The sequence below is a fragment of the Myripristis murdjan genome, chromosome 16 (assembly GCF_902150065.1).
Source record: "Myripristis murdjan chromosome 16, fMyrMur1.1, whole genome shotgun sequence".
NCBI lineage: Eukaryota > Metazoa > Chordata > Actinopteri > Holocentriformes > Holocentridae > Myripristis > Myripristis murdjan.
In genome coordinates this window covers 34767281-34783558 of record NC_043995.1, presented here as the reverse complement: position 1 = coordinate 34783558, position 16278 = coordinate 34767281, and the positions used below count along the sequence as shown (strand labels likewise).

The following is a 16278-nucleotide window of genomic DNA, read 5'->3' as shown; positions in this document are numbered from 1 at the left end:
ATGGTAAATTATTGTGTTTGTGCTGGCTGCACAAACTCCAACCTGTCAGGACGTTGGCTCCACCGTTTTCGAGGAGAGAAACTCAGTGCAACCGTAAATGACAGCAAAACACAGTAGACGCTCACACTGAGCCTAAATGAAACAAGTTCACATAAATTAGGTAAATAACATAATTAAACAGGCCCTATTGCGTTTTGCTGTCATTTATGATTGAGCTGAGTTTCTCTCCTCTCCTCTGTTTGACCGCGGGCAGAGCTGAGCGCTCCGTGTGTCTCCACTGAGCGAAGCAGAGCAGAGACAACAACTACACTCGTTACTTTACTGTAAAGGGCTGCTCACACAGGGCAGTCACATTACCTAAAGCGATCGCCCCGGGAATGCACGTCATCACGTTGAAATACGACAACAGGCATGGTCCGATATCATCATAAATCAATATAGTTCAAATACATTCATCATGTCTTCCTTTTAGCTAAAAGACGTTTTTGTTTCTCTAATCAGACATGGGATGTTTATTTACCTTGACAGTTTTCGGAGGTAACTTCCTCCTTCTTCAGAAAGCGTCCGACTGACAGCCGGAGTGGCACCTGTCAGATCCGGCAGACCGGGTGCCGCGGACCGGGGGAGCGCGGTGCCGGAGCAGCATGTCAGCTGGCTGCTACTTTAAACCGGGTGGCGGCGCACACTGGTCGGCCCACCTGATGCCAGCCGGCACCGCACCAGGTCAGGTCTGCCGGATCTGACAGGTGCGCGGCGCACACAGACTGCCATATATACCTTTCATCATAAATCAACTTTTGTTTATACGCCGGTTGCAGCAGCACAACAGCGACAGACGACAAGGCGGGGGTCTTTAAAATCAGTTATCATTTATCAGGAAGCTGTTTATCTCTCTCTCTCCTGCGGTGACGGTAAAGCCCTATACGACGCAGTGTGGAGTTATATGATGCAGTGCGAAATACGACTGATAGAAGCTCATTAGTTTCTGTTATGGGTAAGTATCAATACTCCTGCTGGCAAACTTTACAGTGTTGTGATGTGAACACAGTGTTAGATAACGCTTGCTAACGTCATAGATAAATGCATATATCTACAAGCTAACCCTGGTCACCTGCCCGGTCCTCCATGGTTCTCCTCGCACCACAGCTGAATACTCTCTCTGCCCGTTATTTCTTCTGACTCTAGTCTGTTCCTGGTCTCTTTGACGCCTAACAGGCTTGTAATTATAAGGCTGTGGTCCATCATATTGATATGAATACACATTCACAGCCTCTTCAGTGTCACAGCTAGCATTAAGGTCCATTATATTCCTATTGTTCAAATTGACCACACTCCCTCTTCCTACGTCACTTCCAGTTTAGCTTTTCAGATGCGGAAAGTAAAATTCTGTCACAAAAACAACTCCAGAGGTCACTGTAGAATATATATATATATGCATATTTCAATGAAAATTCAGTTCCACATTATTTTCCTACACATTGATTCACTGGGGTCTCCAACCTGCAATATGCTCTTTAAGTTTTATTTATTCATCAGTATCACTTCCTTCCATAGGAGGTGACAATGTCATACCAATGCTTAGCACATATTTTCCTCCACTATACCACCTGTGTCCACAGGACACATGACCACCCCAAACTCAGCCCTAACAAGTGTTATCATTTTAGAGTTTTTTTTTTTTAGTTTTATTTATGATTAGATACTATCTAGGATTTGGATTAAATATAGTGATGTGGCATGAATGTTGTGTTTTCCTCACTTTAAAGGCTGAAAGCACTATAAAAGGATGACAGTGTCTGAACTTACACAGCTGTAGCTGATCCATTATTTGCCTATGCCTGCTTAGTCTTCATATCAACATTACTAATGATTTGGGGCTGCCCCGGTGGCTTACCGGTAAAGTGCATGCACCATGTACCAGGACTTAGTCCCGATCGCAGCGACCATTCTAATGCATTCTAATGAGGGGTTTGAATCCGACCTCAGGTCCTTTGCTGCACGTCTTCCCCTCTCTCTCCCCTGCCTTTCCTGTCTATCTCTACTTTGACTGTCAAATAAAGCAGAAATGCCAAAAAAATAATCTTTAAAAAAAAAAGAATTACTAATGATTTTTTATCAAAAACTCATTGTGAAAATACTGTTGAAAGCAGCAGTTGTCAGGCATATAACACTGATAGAGTCCTCAGAGAGACGGTTCTATTGTAGAAAGATCCTGACTCAGTAACATGCATACAGAACAAAACTGATGGGTGATTCTCCGTCAGTTCATCGTCTGCCGCTTGTCCGGGGCCGGGTCGCAGGGCAGCAGTCTGAGCAGAGGACACTCAGACTTCCCTCTCCCCAGACACTTCCCCCAGCTCCTTGGGAGGAACACCAAGGTGTTCCCAGGCCAGCCGAGAGACATAGTTCCTCCAGCGTGTCCTGGGTCTTCCCCGGGGCCTCCTCCCGGTGGGGCATGCCCAGAACACCTCCCCAGGGAGGCGTCCAGGGGGCATCCGAAACAGATGCCCGAGCCACCTCAACTGGTTCCTCTCGATGCGGAGGAGCAGCGGCTCTACTCCAAGCTCCTCCTGAGTGACCGAGCTCCTCACCCTATCTCTAAGGGAGCGCCCGGCCACCCTGCGAAGGAAACTCATTTCGGCCGCTTGTATCCATGATCTTGTCCTTTCGGTCATTACCCAAAGCTCATGACCGTAGGTGAGGGTGGGAATGTAGATCGACTGGTAAATCGGGAGCTTCGCCTTTCGGCTCAGCTCCTTCTTCACCACAACGGATTGGTACACCGACCGCATCACTGCGGAGGCTGCACCAATCCGCCTGTCAATCTCACGCTCCATCCTTCCCTCACTCGTGAACAAGACCCCGAGATACTTGAACTCCTCCACTTGAGGCAGGACTTCTCCACCAACCCGGAGAGGGCATGCCACCCTTTTCCGGTCAAGAACCATGGCCTCGGACTTGGAGGTGCTGATTCTCATCCCAACCGCTTCACACTTGGCTGCAAACCGCCCCAGTGCCTGCTGAAGGTCCCGCTTCGAAGGAGCCAACAGGACAACATCATCCACAAAAAGTAGCGATGAAATCCTGTGACTCCCAAACAGGACTCCCTCCGGCCCCTAGCTGCGCCTAGAAATTCTGTCCATAAACATTATGAACAGAATCGGTGATGAAGAGCAGCCCTGCCGGAGTCCAACATGCACTGGGAACAGGTCTGACTTATTGCCGGCAATGCGAACCAAGCTTCAGCTCCGGTCGTACAGGTACCAAACAGCCCTTAGCAAAGGGCCTTGGACCACATACTCCCGAAGCACTCCCCACAGGATACCACGAGGGACATGGTCGAATGCTTTCTCCAGATCCACAAAACACATGTGGACTGGTTGAGCAAACTCCCATGAACCCTCGAGCACCCTCCGGAGGGTATAGAGCTGGTCCAGTGTTCCACAGCCAGGATGAAAACCACATTGTTCCTCCTGAATCCGAGGTTCGCGTGATTCTGCAAAGTATATTTCTACATGTTAGTGACTGAGGCCCAAATTCCCTTCTGATATTTCCAACCTTTATTGAGTTCCTCTTCACGCCGACACCAGATCCTCAAGCTGGAGTCTTCACATAACACTGATTCTTGAGAATTTGGATAAATCACGTCCCACTAAGAAAAATGCTGGAAATTTACAACATTTAATAATAAAAAGAATCAAGGGCATAATCAGGGGGTCCTTTTGCACATTTGTAAGGTTCTTTTATAGGTTTATTTTAATTTGTATTAATTTTATGATTATATGTTGGTCCATGGCCTACAAAACCAGTTGACCTCGGATAGGAGATAATCATTTCAACTTGATTAAAACAACAAAAAGTAATAATTTCATTGAATAATATCTTTACCACATGAAAGAGTACATCATAATATGTATTAAAAACTACAAACAATGGGTTTTGAACAATATTTACTATTATTTTGTGGTTGCTCAAAATGTGTCTCAGATATTCGTCACCACCGTCAGATATATATTTAAAAAATAATAATAAAAAAACTACAAGGTCAATTCCATTCCTGAGGAGCCCTTTTCAAACCTTCAGCTCTACTGCATGCTTCAAGACCGCTCAGGCTCCTGGAAGTTTTCTATTTTCTCTTAAATCTCTTCATATTTTTGGACACTGCTACTGCCACAACCATAAATTGTCAACACCATCACTTCTGTATAAAAAATATTAAATTAGATTATGGAATAAATGTATACTTTTTAAGAAGAGGTCTGATGCAGGTAGCAACAGGAGGGAAACAAGCTGGCTAATGTGAACAACTCATACTTATCATGTGAAAGAGCAGGTTTTTGTCTCCACCGTCAGACGTCACCACCGTCAGGTTTTCTGTGTGACGGTGATGACTGAAGTCTGAAAAATGCTTATAACAGAGCTCAGGATTGTTATTTTTTGTACCAAATAGTTAAATAAAGTTGTTAAGCAAGAAGCCATTGACTTGAGTGGTATAAATTTTGAAAATGTATATTGTAATGAGGCCACTGTCACCACCGTCAGATTAGTGTCACCACCGTCAGAGGCAGTTATATTGGTTTTAAATGAATATGCTTACAATATGTTTCTTTGGTGCTGTTGAGTTATTAAAGTAATAGTCTCTTTAATACAAAAATGTTTTTCAAATTAAAAAAAAAAACATTACGGTGATGGTGTTGACAAAAACAAAGTAGCCTAATAACTGGAAAAACCTATTTCATGAAAAAAATGCAAAATGAGGAGGTTGCACCGGTACATTGCTGAACAGCCAAGACCTTGGCCTATAATGATATACCTTCAGATTTTGTAATTTAACGCACTTTTTTTTTTTTCAAAATTAAAACCTGTTTTATCCAAATTCCCAAGAATCAGTCATAAGAGTTTGGTTGTTATTTCTATGCACCTATGAACAAACTGCAAAACAACTAAAATCTGACATTACCCCTTTTAACTACATCCAAAAATATCTTTACAAATATTTGAAAGGAAACTCTGTGACGTGTCAGTGGGGCTACCTCATAGCTAAAATCAGTGTGTTGTGGCAGAAAGCAGATCAGCCTCTCAACTCATAAGAGAAAACAGACTCAAATAAAAAACAAGTTTAATGTGAAAAGTCTTGATAATCTGCTTTTCAACCTCATGCCAAATATTTACAGAAAAAGCTAAATTAAAAGCCCTCAGGTTGGGTTTCATATTTACAGAATGTACAAATATGTAGAAATATCTTTCAAAGTAAAAGTCCTCAGTTCTCTTGGGACTGTCACTTCTAGTCTAAATGCACAAATTCCGTGTTCGATCTGTTGGTCTGGCCTTTAAACAGGCCAATCACTTTATTTTACACCATTTTCCAGAACATACCGATCTTTTTCAAATGTTTGAATAAAAACCAAACCGAAAAAATCTGAGAGCTTCAGCTGATCATCAGTTTAACGCAGGGGGCACCAATCATGTGCCATGGAGGGCCGAGAGGCTGCAGGTTTTCATTCCAACCAAGACCTCCACCAGGTGATTTCACTGATTAGCTCCTCCTTTCTGATACAAGGTGAGGTGATCAGTGAAGTCACCTGGTGGAGGTCTTGGTTGGAATGAAAACCTGCAGCCTCTTGGCACTCCATGGCACATGATTGGTGACCCCTGGTTTAACGTCTCTGGTGCATTCAGGAGTTGCATCCAAATCATCTGACAGACAAGAGCAAAAAAGCAACAAACACAGATGGACGCCCTGAAAACACGAGGTGGATTTGGCTGCTTTGAGATTTAAAATGTTCTGCTTGTTTTTCTGACAAACTGCCACTTTTTCTCTGTTAGCATAAAAGCAACAGAAAATAGCCCCTGAAGAAGACGCCTTACAAATTATATTTACATGTCAAATGACATGAATGTTAGAGAGAAGCAGCTTCTGAACATGTGGATTCTGATTAATACTCAAACATCTAAAAGTACACTAAGTCTGGAAAATAGAAAGAGGCAAAACAAAAAAAGACTAGACAGGTTGTCTGGCTGGTTTCATTCTGGCTCTTCACTGGCAGCTGCTGGCTCAGTGGGCGGAGCCTCATCCTCAGAGCTGGTTTGACGGGCAGCTGTACGAAACAGACGCATCAAGTCCCGAAACCTCCGAGAGACCTGGAGACACAAAATACTAATTTTCTGTTTTTGATTGTAAAATGAGAGAAAGAATTTTCTTACCAAACAGAATTCACATGGAACTAAACTCTGACTTTAAATTCAAATGTGTGACAGTACATTTCATTTTGTCTGAATGTTTACTGATCTGGTGATTACCAAATCAATTACTAGAAATCAAACAGCCAATCACCTCACTGGGAGTCTTGTTACCAAGCAGACTGGAGATGGCCTGGAATGTGTTCTGATTGGCTCCCTCCTGCTGGCAGGTGGTGAGAATGACTCGATCCGCCTCCCTGGAAGGGGGCGAGTAACGAGGGCCAGGAAGTGATAGTGATACAAAGAATAATGATGATAATGATAATGATTATAGCAGTAACAATGATAATAATAATATTATAACAACAACAACAATAATAATAATCATGACTGATTGAACTGAATGAGTTTTCTTTTTCTGTGGTGTGGATGGTGAACAGGAAGCACTTTGACCTCACAGGTCTATCTCAGGTATTAATATTCTCAATGACAACAATTTTTAGTATTTATTATGTTTAATTTTCACTATCAAAATGTTTATTATACTGTTTAATGTTAACTATCATATTGTTCCATGTTTCCTGATGTTTATGCTGATGACGTGCCAGCTGGTGTGTTCAGGTGAGCAGGTGAGTCCTACCTGGTCCACAGGATGACTTTCTCCCCGCTCGCTGTCAGAGAAATGTTCTTGGCACAGACCGGGAGGTCAGGAGGAGGACTGGGCCGAGCCTGCAAGACGGCTGAGGAGGAGGAGGAGCAGGGGGAGGTGATGGTGGAGGAGGAGAGGGCTGTGGAGGAGTCAAGGTTGGAGATGCAGATCTGGGTGGAAACAGAGGAGGTGGATACAGACAAGGAGACAGAGGAGGTGCAGGTGGAGGATGAAGATGTGGAGATGGAGCAGGAAGTGGAGGAGGAGGTATAGACAGAGGACAAGGAGCAGCAGGAGGTGCAGGTGGAGGTGTTCTCCTCGTCTCCCCTACTTCTCTTCATCAGCGGGCTCTGCTCATTCTCGCTGTTCTTCCTCTCCTCCTCATCCTCTTCTTCCTCTTCATCCTCCATTTCATCATCTTCCTCCTCTTTCTCATCAGCCAGAGGGAATGAACTTTCCCATGATGCTATGCTTTGTTCTGTGGACAGAAAACCTGCTGACATCATCATCTGAGTAGACTAACATCCTGAGCTTTTCTCATTTCTCTGTTTTGTGCCTCCTCCCTTCTGCCTTGACCTAAAAATCGATGTCAGCCTCCATCTTTAAGGATGTCTCAATTCCTAAATTCATCTGGAGGAGCGAGGAGGCTAAGGTGGATCCTCTGTGGAAGTCTTTCCAGGTTTTTTTCCTGAACGAAGGATGTGGCTGTAACTTTATCGGAATTTAATAAATATTAGTGGTGGTGATATTTTTCACATTTCTCCTAAAAAACATTTATTTATTTACATCATTCTATAGCTGGCGTACAATTTCGCCCCAAAGATCAAGGTGAGACTCAAACATCAAAGCCGTCCTGACCAGAACCATCCCGTACTTTAATCCCGACACTGGGCCGAGCCGTCAGTTTTCCAACAGAAAAAAACTGCAGACTGACCTGCAAGCAGCTCATAGAGCAGCTGGTTGACGGGTAAAAACACAGACTGTCTCCCTGATGCTGCTTTCACATCCTCTGGGCTTTTTAATGGGGTTTTTTTTTCACCTCCTCTGCATTTTCTGATACACGTCAGACCCACAGGTGTGGAGGATCCCCGCCCGCCCCACCGGCACATTCCAGTTCACCATCAGATTCAAGTTAATTTATTATCCACCTGACTAGTGTTTGGTTTCTGACCTGCTGAGCGGGCTGGTCCAAGCCAGCAGTCAGCCGTTACATCAGGAAGTATTTGCCCCTTCCCCACTCCAGATACAAACACCAGGCAGGTGCTGATCATTCTTAGGGATTGTAGCAAGTCCTATAAACACCGCAAACCCACTGGAACAATGAAATAATCTGAGTCTGAGACAACATGATTGGGTCAAGCCTGACGGGGTTCAGGCTGAGAATTAAAACTGGTGGTCAGACGTTGACATTTCTTCATGTAACGAGTTTCACAAATGATTTTCAAATTTGCTGTGTATTTTGAGCACAAAATGAAACTGACGTTCCTAATTAATTCACTCATAATTTTTACTCATCAGGTTATTTCTCTAAATGACGCAAGGAGAGGAATCGAGAATGTACAACTGAGAAATGAGAAAGGCCCCGTGTGAGATGGGAGGGGGCAGGGCCCAGACTCACTTCCTGTGTGAGATGGGAAGGGGCAGTGTAGCAGCACCACATCAGGCAAAATAGGGTTCACTTTATTTATATTATCATGTAAACATGATAATATTATCCTGCATGATAATGCCCTGTGATTATGTTTTGGATTGTGTTTTCTGTATTGACTTTGTTTACGTTAGGATCAGCTGACTCACAAAACTGGATGCAGCTGAGAATAATGAATGCGTTTAAGAGGACGCAGAAGTGACGGGCAGTGAGAAAGTTCTGTTTTTTCATTTTCTTGGAGTTAATCGAGATGTCGGTTTTGAAGTTGCATCTTTGGATTATATTTTTGCTCGTGGATTTATTAAGCCTCTTCCCGAGGATGTTTTGTTGACTGTGGGAGCGGATAATTCTGGCATTTATTGGCTCTCTTTTTTTTTTGGAACTGCCTTTCTTGCTGTGTGGCGATGGGCGGTGTAACGGACAATAAAACGTGTCTGGCATTTAAGTGATTGGACATTAATAACTGCCTGTTATTCGCTGTGTGGAAGAGCATATGTTTTGTTGTGATCATTAAGCCATTACAAACATACATCAGTCACGTTAAACTCAGATCTGTCTTTGTCATTTATCTCCACATTGAATACAATTCAGACTGAACATGTCAATTATCTTCTCTTATTATTATCTTTTATTCAAAATTATCCTGTATCTTTTTGGTAATAATCACTATTTGATTGTTACAGCGGGACCCACCTGGCTGCGGGCTGCTGGTCCCGCTGTCGTCTTCCTCCTTCAGTTCCGAGTCCAGCTCTCTGTCTTTGTCCCCTGGGTCATCGTGGGCGGAGCCTATCTGGGAGTACAGAGGATCCAGACTCTTCATGGCTCTGGAAACACCATCTGAAGTCTACAAAAAACAAAACAAAAAACATTAAGACTCTACAAAACCTTTTCATGTTCTCAAATGAAAAAGAAGAAAGGATCATGACCTTGTTGCCGTGACAGCGAGGGCAGCCTTTCCTCTTGTGTCGGCGGATCTTGGCATCGTGGCAGAGGCAGCGCCAGTTCTTACCCGACCAATCACACTCCTGGGAAAGAGGATCATAGACCAATCAGAATCAAGAGGTGACATGTGACAGAGACCCCTTAAGGTCACTTAAAGGGAGAGTCAACTCAAATATGTGATTACTGTCATTAAAATGTCCTCAGTTGGTGTAGAAACAGCCTGAACTATTAGCTGACTTCTCCTGGGACTAAAAACTTATTTTCACACGCAAAAGTGGAGCTGTGCCTCACCCCCCCCACTAGAGCTCTGTGCTCCCAGCATGCATCTGACTGGTGGCTCCCAGAGTCTGTGGACGTCCAGCGGGAGGCGGAGCCTTCAGCTGTCAGGCTCCTCTTCTGAGGAACGTTCTCCCACTTTGGCTCCAGGAAGCAGACGCCCTCTCTGCCTTTAAGAGCCTTAACACTTTCCTTTGTGATAAAACTTAGAACCAGGACGTCCTGTAGCTCTGCTGCTATAGGCTCAGCCTGCCGGGGCCCTCCCATGATGCACTGGGCTCTCTCTCTCCTCACTCACATATCCATATTGCATCAGTGCATGTTCCTAACTGGCCATCCTCTCTCTCCTCTTCCTCCTTTCTTCCTCTGTGGTGTTTCTGCCTCTGCAGCTGGAGAGTCTGCAGCTGTGATGCAAACCAGCTGCTGCCCCCATCATCCTGATCAATTATGTATTTTAACTGTCATTAGTCATATTATTACTACTCCAATTATTAGTATTACTCAGTCCCGCTACAATCAGACCTATAATTATCATTATTACTATTCTTGTTGTCGTCGTTACTATTATTATCAGTAGCCTTATTATTGCTACTGGTATCATTATTGTTGTTGTAACCACTGTTAGCATGTTCATTAGTGCCATTATCACCACCACTACTACTACTATTATTAGTACTACTACTATTTCTACTACTATTACTATGCAACCCTATGTCAAACTTGCATTGTTCTGTGTTCTGCAATGTGACCAACACCAGCAGATGCCATAACAACCCAAATCATCACTGAATGCGGAAACATCACGCTGGACTTCAAGTAACTTGGATTCTGTGCCTTTCCACTCTTCCTTGATTTCCAAATGAAATGCAAAATTTACCTTCATCTGGAAAGAGGACTTTGGACCACTCAGTGATGATTTGGGGGGCCATGTCATCTGCTGGTGTTGGTCCACTGTGTTTTAAAGTCAAACCAGCCGTCTACCAGGAGATTTTATAGCACTTCATGCTTCTGGTCTGCTGACAAGCTTCATGGAGATGCTGATTTCTGTTTCCAGCAAGACTTGGCAGCTGCCAAAACTACTGGTAACTTGTTTGCTGACCATGGAATTACTGTGCTGGATTGGCCAGGCAACTCGCCTGACCTGAAGCCCATGCAGAATCTATGGGCTATCGTCAAGAGGAAGATGAGAGACGCCAGAGCCGACAGTGCAGACGAGCTGAAGGCTGCTGTCAGAGCAGCCTGGGCTTTAGGAACACCTCAGCAGCACCGCAGGCTGACCGCCTCCACGCCACCCCGCTCTGATGGCGCCACTGATGCAAGAGGAGCCCCGGCCAAGTATTCAGTGAATAAATTAACATACTTTTCTGAATGTCAACATTTCTGTGTTATAAATCCTTGTTTTGAGTGCAGAAAAAAATGAACTTCCTCCTTCCATGATTAATAAAAACATAAAAACTTGAAAAAAAAATGACCTTATAGTTGCCATGGGAACCAATCTTCCTCCTACGACGTCGGCTTGCCATTGGTTGGATTTTATGGCCCTCCTCCTCTTCTTCAAGCTCAGGCAGTGTGACCTCCTCAAAGCCGCTGCTAGCCCCGCCTCCTGACCCTGAGATAATCACCTCACCTCCATCAGACCCGCCTCCCTCATCCGGCCAATGAGCTTCTTCAAACTGTCCTGGGCGGGCTGGAGGTGGGCGGAGTTCATCAAAAAATACCCAGAATTCCCCTTGCAGATGGGTGTGGCCTTTCAGCAGAACGGACATCTGTGCTTTCAGCTGAAGGAAATAAAGCAAGAAATAAAATAATTAACAATGTGTTGATGTAAACAAACATGTCGAGGTAAACAAAGAAACATGTCGTCTGCATATAAAACATCCTACAATGGAATTTCAACTAAAACTACGCAAAACTGTTCTGGTTGCTTAACTTTAACATTTTCACAATGTGATATGTAAACAGAAGGTATTATTAATCACTATAATTATTGTATTATGAAGAAACTATTTTTCTTTATTTGAGTCTTGAGAATGTTCTCTATCTGAACCAATGCCTGGCTGCTTCATCTAAATCTGAAAGCAGAGGTAACGGGACGTTCTTCCTGCCTCGTGGATGCTGGCGGGGCTGAGATCAGCTCCTCCCTGCAGAGCCTTGATGATCTTCTGGTAGTGTGAGGGATTTTCTCCGAAGCTGATCTCCAGCTGTCTCAGGAAACGACGGCTGCGCTCGAACGCCTGCTGCTCCTCGAACTGGACAACAAACAGGGAGAGAGGGAGACGAGAGATTAGGAGCTCAATTTGTGGGTCAACCTCATGGCGCTCAGAAATTCCCATCAAATTCAAACACTTTTAAGTGATTTTCATACAAACCCTGAGAAACCTGAAACGGAAATGTCAAATAGTTTTCACAAAGTTCAGAAAAGTTGTCCATCCAATCTAAGACAGTGAAAACCCCCGTCCATTTTGAAAACAGTGATCCTTCTGAGCAGCCTCCTAAAGCTGAACCGACTTATTCTGAATGGTCAGATCTAGGGGTGGGTTAAAAATATCGATATTTTACGGCCTGGGATCCGTTTCCCAAAGCAGGTTTAGTGAAAACTCTGTTAACCCTGAAACGAGTGAAACTCTGAGTTTCTCTCTGTGTCCGCTCTCTTACAGCCACACACGGTATTTAACTTCCTCATTCATTCAGTCAGCAGGTGAGTTTTGGCGTGGCATATTCTGCCGTCTGTTATTTAAAAAATAATAATAAAAAAACAGTCGGTAGGCCTTTATTATTAGTCCATTAGTAGTTAGGTGGTGACTTTTTTTCACGAACATGGCATGTCCTTTTGACAACGATCCCGTGGATGAAGGTGCGGTGTTACTGCGCAGAGAATTAAATATTCTTTGGGAGATGGTTATAAGACCGCGCATAGATGTTTTAGCATTTCCAGACGATTATCTTTTTGAGCGTTACCGTTTCACATCACAGTCGATCATCTATATACACAACATAATCTGTCCTTACATTAGCTGCCAAGTGCGCTTCTCCCCCACGGTATTGCACCTAAATGAAATAAATTAATAGGCTACCATTCAAGCAGTTTTCCCCTGTAATATTATTGTGATTGCAACGGACTCCATTTAAACTTACGCACTGACCCGAGCAGCAGTGTTCTCCCACGCCGTCTCCCTCTGCTTTGTTGCACTTTCTTTAAAAAACATGTTCAAACTCGCTGTATGAATACATTAAGATTTCCAATTCAGCTGGGGTGAAAAACGCAGCCCGACGCTTCCCCGTTGTCATGGTGACTCGTCAAATCGGGGCTCCATTGACGCTGTCTTTTTACAGCTGTGGTGCACGCGCTTACCTCCAGGTGAAACTACTCCGAGTTGATAAAACTGACTCAAATCAGCTGTTCTGGAACCGAACAGAGTAGATCAGAGTAGATCAACTCAGAGTTCAGGGTAAGACTCGGAGTTTGTTGAACCTGCTTCGTGAAACGGACCCCTGGTCTGGTCTGATCTGGGTCTGGGTCTAGTGTCTGTTTACATTTTTTATTATTATTGTTTATATTGGTTGGCTGCTGGTGATTTGAGTTGTTTACACACTGGTAATAGGTGGTAACCAGGTTAAAAATGTGCACTGCATGCACCATGAGCCAGATGTACCGACCCAAAAACTGTTTGCACTACTATTTCAGTAAAAAGTACATTTTGTTGTATAACTATTTGTTTAAAGGTCAGTTCTTTCTTAATGTAAATAGTAATATTTAATTATGCACCAGGTTAGGGTTACTTTTACAATTGAATTTACAGCATTAGTTCTTTGAGAATCTTTTCCATTACCAAAGCAAAATTGGTGTTATAACTAAAATATCGACATCGAATCATATCGAATCGTATCGACTTGGAACCTAGTGTATCGGAAACGTATCGTATCGGGAGGTCAGTGGCGATACCCAGCCCTAGTCAGATCAGAAAGAATTAAAATGGCAGTTCTTTACCAGGCCACACTCCAGCGCCTGCTCCGGGTGGAGGAAGGCAGCGAAGTCTCGAAGGAGGTCTGTCCGATCTCCCAGGATGCCATGCAACCTCCTGAACAGCGCAACCACATCCCGTCCTTCATCCACGCGCTCAGACTCATAGAGCAGAGCCAGAAACTCCTCCACCTTCCCTGGAACGTCCTGCAGTGCCTCACGAACCTGACAGCAAGTTCATTAAAACACAAACACCTGGATTTTATTCTTATTCCATGAATGTAAAGCTTCCATAGCATTTATGTGTTTTGTTTCAACGTGGAAATTTACAAAGTGAGATGTAAAAAAAACTCACTGCACCAATGGCCATTCCCTGAAATTAACATTTAAATTAAAAAACTGCAAAGCATCAGCAGAGATGTCGGTACTCTGTGGTACTGAGTTCAGTTCAGGCCCCTCCCTTCTCACACACACACACACACGTCATTATTTCAGTGTTTGAAGTGACTTGCACATGCTTGAATATGTATAGCGACAAGACTTTTCATTGTGTTCCCAAAGTTCTGAGTGATCCTTGGAAAAAAAAAACAGAGTCCGCTTGAATCCAACAGCTAAACAGAACTGTTTCAGGTGACTGATAAGGGTTAGGGATTAGGGTTAGGCTTAGGGGTTAGGGGTTTGGGGTTAGGGGTTAGGTTTAGGCTACAGAGGCAGCAGCTGACACACTTCTGCATCTTATCAAGGTCTGTGTAATGTATTCGGGTGGTTCCTCTCACCCTGGTCAGGTAGCTCTGGGCGAAGGCGATATCCTTGCTCTCTCGGTGTGGGTCGTTGTCCAGGATGTTGTCGTCGTACAGCAGCAGCAGTTTGGATGAGTCCTTGCTGTTGCGCTCCTGTCGGCTCCGCCTCAGGCCACGGGGGGGCCGGGCTCGACCTGTGTGGAGCAGACAGGAAGCGAGAGGACTGAGCCCTGATTAGACAACCGGGCAGGTCTGAGTTTGTCCTTGGCCTGGGATGATATTAAAATTTGATGTCAAAATTGTCCTGGCCAAAATCATTTTGATTAACGATATTATCGCACTAATCATTAAAATATGTTTACAACTTTCAAAATGTCACTAAAACATACTGGAATGACTTAACACAACGTTTTGTTGGGAAACAATTACATTTATTGCACTTTTTTTAAATGAACATCCATGTAAGTGGAAATAACATGAATTATCCTTTAACAAAAAAGTCCAACTGGCACTGTGGTGTAAAAAATAAACTACTTTTTGGAATTCCTTAAATTAAAATTAATATTAATATAAAATAACCTGAAAAACACTGAGGCACTTTTCAGTCACTTAACAATACTGCTAGCCTTGTGGCTTGGAAAGTGACAAATTCAAATCCTTGATCCTTTTCAGGGTGAATTAAAGTGCAAAAATCTCAAAACATTAACTTTTTCAGGTTTCAAGTTTTGCTCGATGACGTGTGAGAATGTTCCCACTAGCACAAAAAATTTGCTCAGAAGGAATAATGTTTGCTGGTATGCACAAAAGTCTTCACGCCACCCTGGAAAGGTAAGGCATCTCTGCATGACCACTCCACCACAGCAGGGAGGCTCTTTGAGGTTGGTTTCTGCTGAGTCTGTTATTGTTGGTTGACCGGCAGTCTGTTTTGGTTAATCTGAAAATTTAAAAAAATGTCAATATCAAGCATGAATTACCCCAATAAAATCTATGACTTTAGTTTACAACCTGTATTATTTAAGTTAGTATTCACTAATTAAAGACACCTTCTTTACTTATGTTCACTGTTTGTGTGGGTTATATTTTTCCCTGATTATATTATACCTATGCATTGACTGTTTAACGTTAATACTCTATAGAATATAGTTGTCCTGCAGAGTGCTTACCAAGTATTTATAACATGTTAACAGCTTAGTGGTCCATATTAAAAAGATCAGCTGTCTAAAGATGCAGATCATCTAAAGAGCATAAGTTAATTCATATGTTATCAGAATATGTAGGTATTCAGCTACACAACAAAGTTGATTATAAGAAACCGCACCAAATGGTGCTGGCATCACATTAACATTACGTCAAACTAGAGGCAAACGCTAATTAGAATTTAGCTAAGGTGTACATAACATGAAAAACCCATCACAATACACATAACAAACTTCAAACTAAATGTCAACGTTAGTCTAAGTTATCCAATACATGCTGTGTTACTTTAAAGGGTTTTTGAAACTTACGCTGATTATTTCACCCGGAGTTTGGCGAACAAACCAGGATGATTGTCCCAGAGATGTGAGTGCAAATTGGTGGTTTTGGCCTTCAGAGCGACGCTTTCCTCCGGCAGCTCATCTCTGTCTTCTCTTGACTCAAATCCATAATTATTCCACACCTCCAACTTCACCTTTTTTTTGTGCGGGATACAGATATGGCGACTCCAACTCTGACTGCTCAGCCACGACAGTGACATGACACTGACTGACAAGTTTAGGATTTTAGATTAATTGCTTGCAAAGGTGCAGGCTCCCCTTTGTGGTGGCAGTTCAGAATACATGTGGAAACCAGGATTGTACATCAACAGGCAAGGGCAACAGCTTTCTGCACTCACTAATACGAT

The 16278-nt window shown here is 43.3% G+C and overlaps 1 protein-coding gene across 1 annotated transcript in view; it reads right to left on the bottom strand.

Annotated features, from left to right (window-relative positions):
- Positions 1-5102: 5102 nt before the first annotated feature.
- The window catches only part of gon4lb (gon-4 like b), a 32109-nt gene continuing 20933 nt past the window's right edge, over positions 5103-16278 (bottom strand). Inside the window, exons 22-30 of the mRNA XM_030072158.1 lie at positions 14433-14590; positions 13684-13881; positions 11801-11944; positions 11168-11473; positions 9404-9502; positions 9171-9321; positions 6821-7307; positions 6335-6437; positions 5103-6141 (exon numbers count right to left, since the gene is read on the bottom strand). Coding sequence (XP_029928018.1) covers positions 6025-6141; positions 6335-6437; positions 6821-7307; positions 9171-9321; positions 9404-9502; positions 11168-11473; positions 11801-11944; positions 13684-13881; positions 14433-14590 — 1763 coding nt within the window. The 3' untranslated portion in view covers positions 5103-6024. The remainder of the gene's footprint in view (positions 6142-6334; positions 6438-6820; positions 7308-9170; positions 9322-9403; positions 9503-11167; positions 11474-11800; positions 11945-13683; positions 13882-14432; positions 14591-16278) is intronic.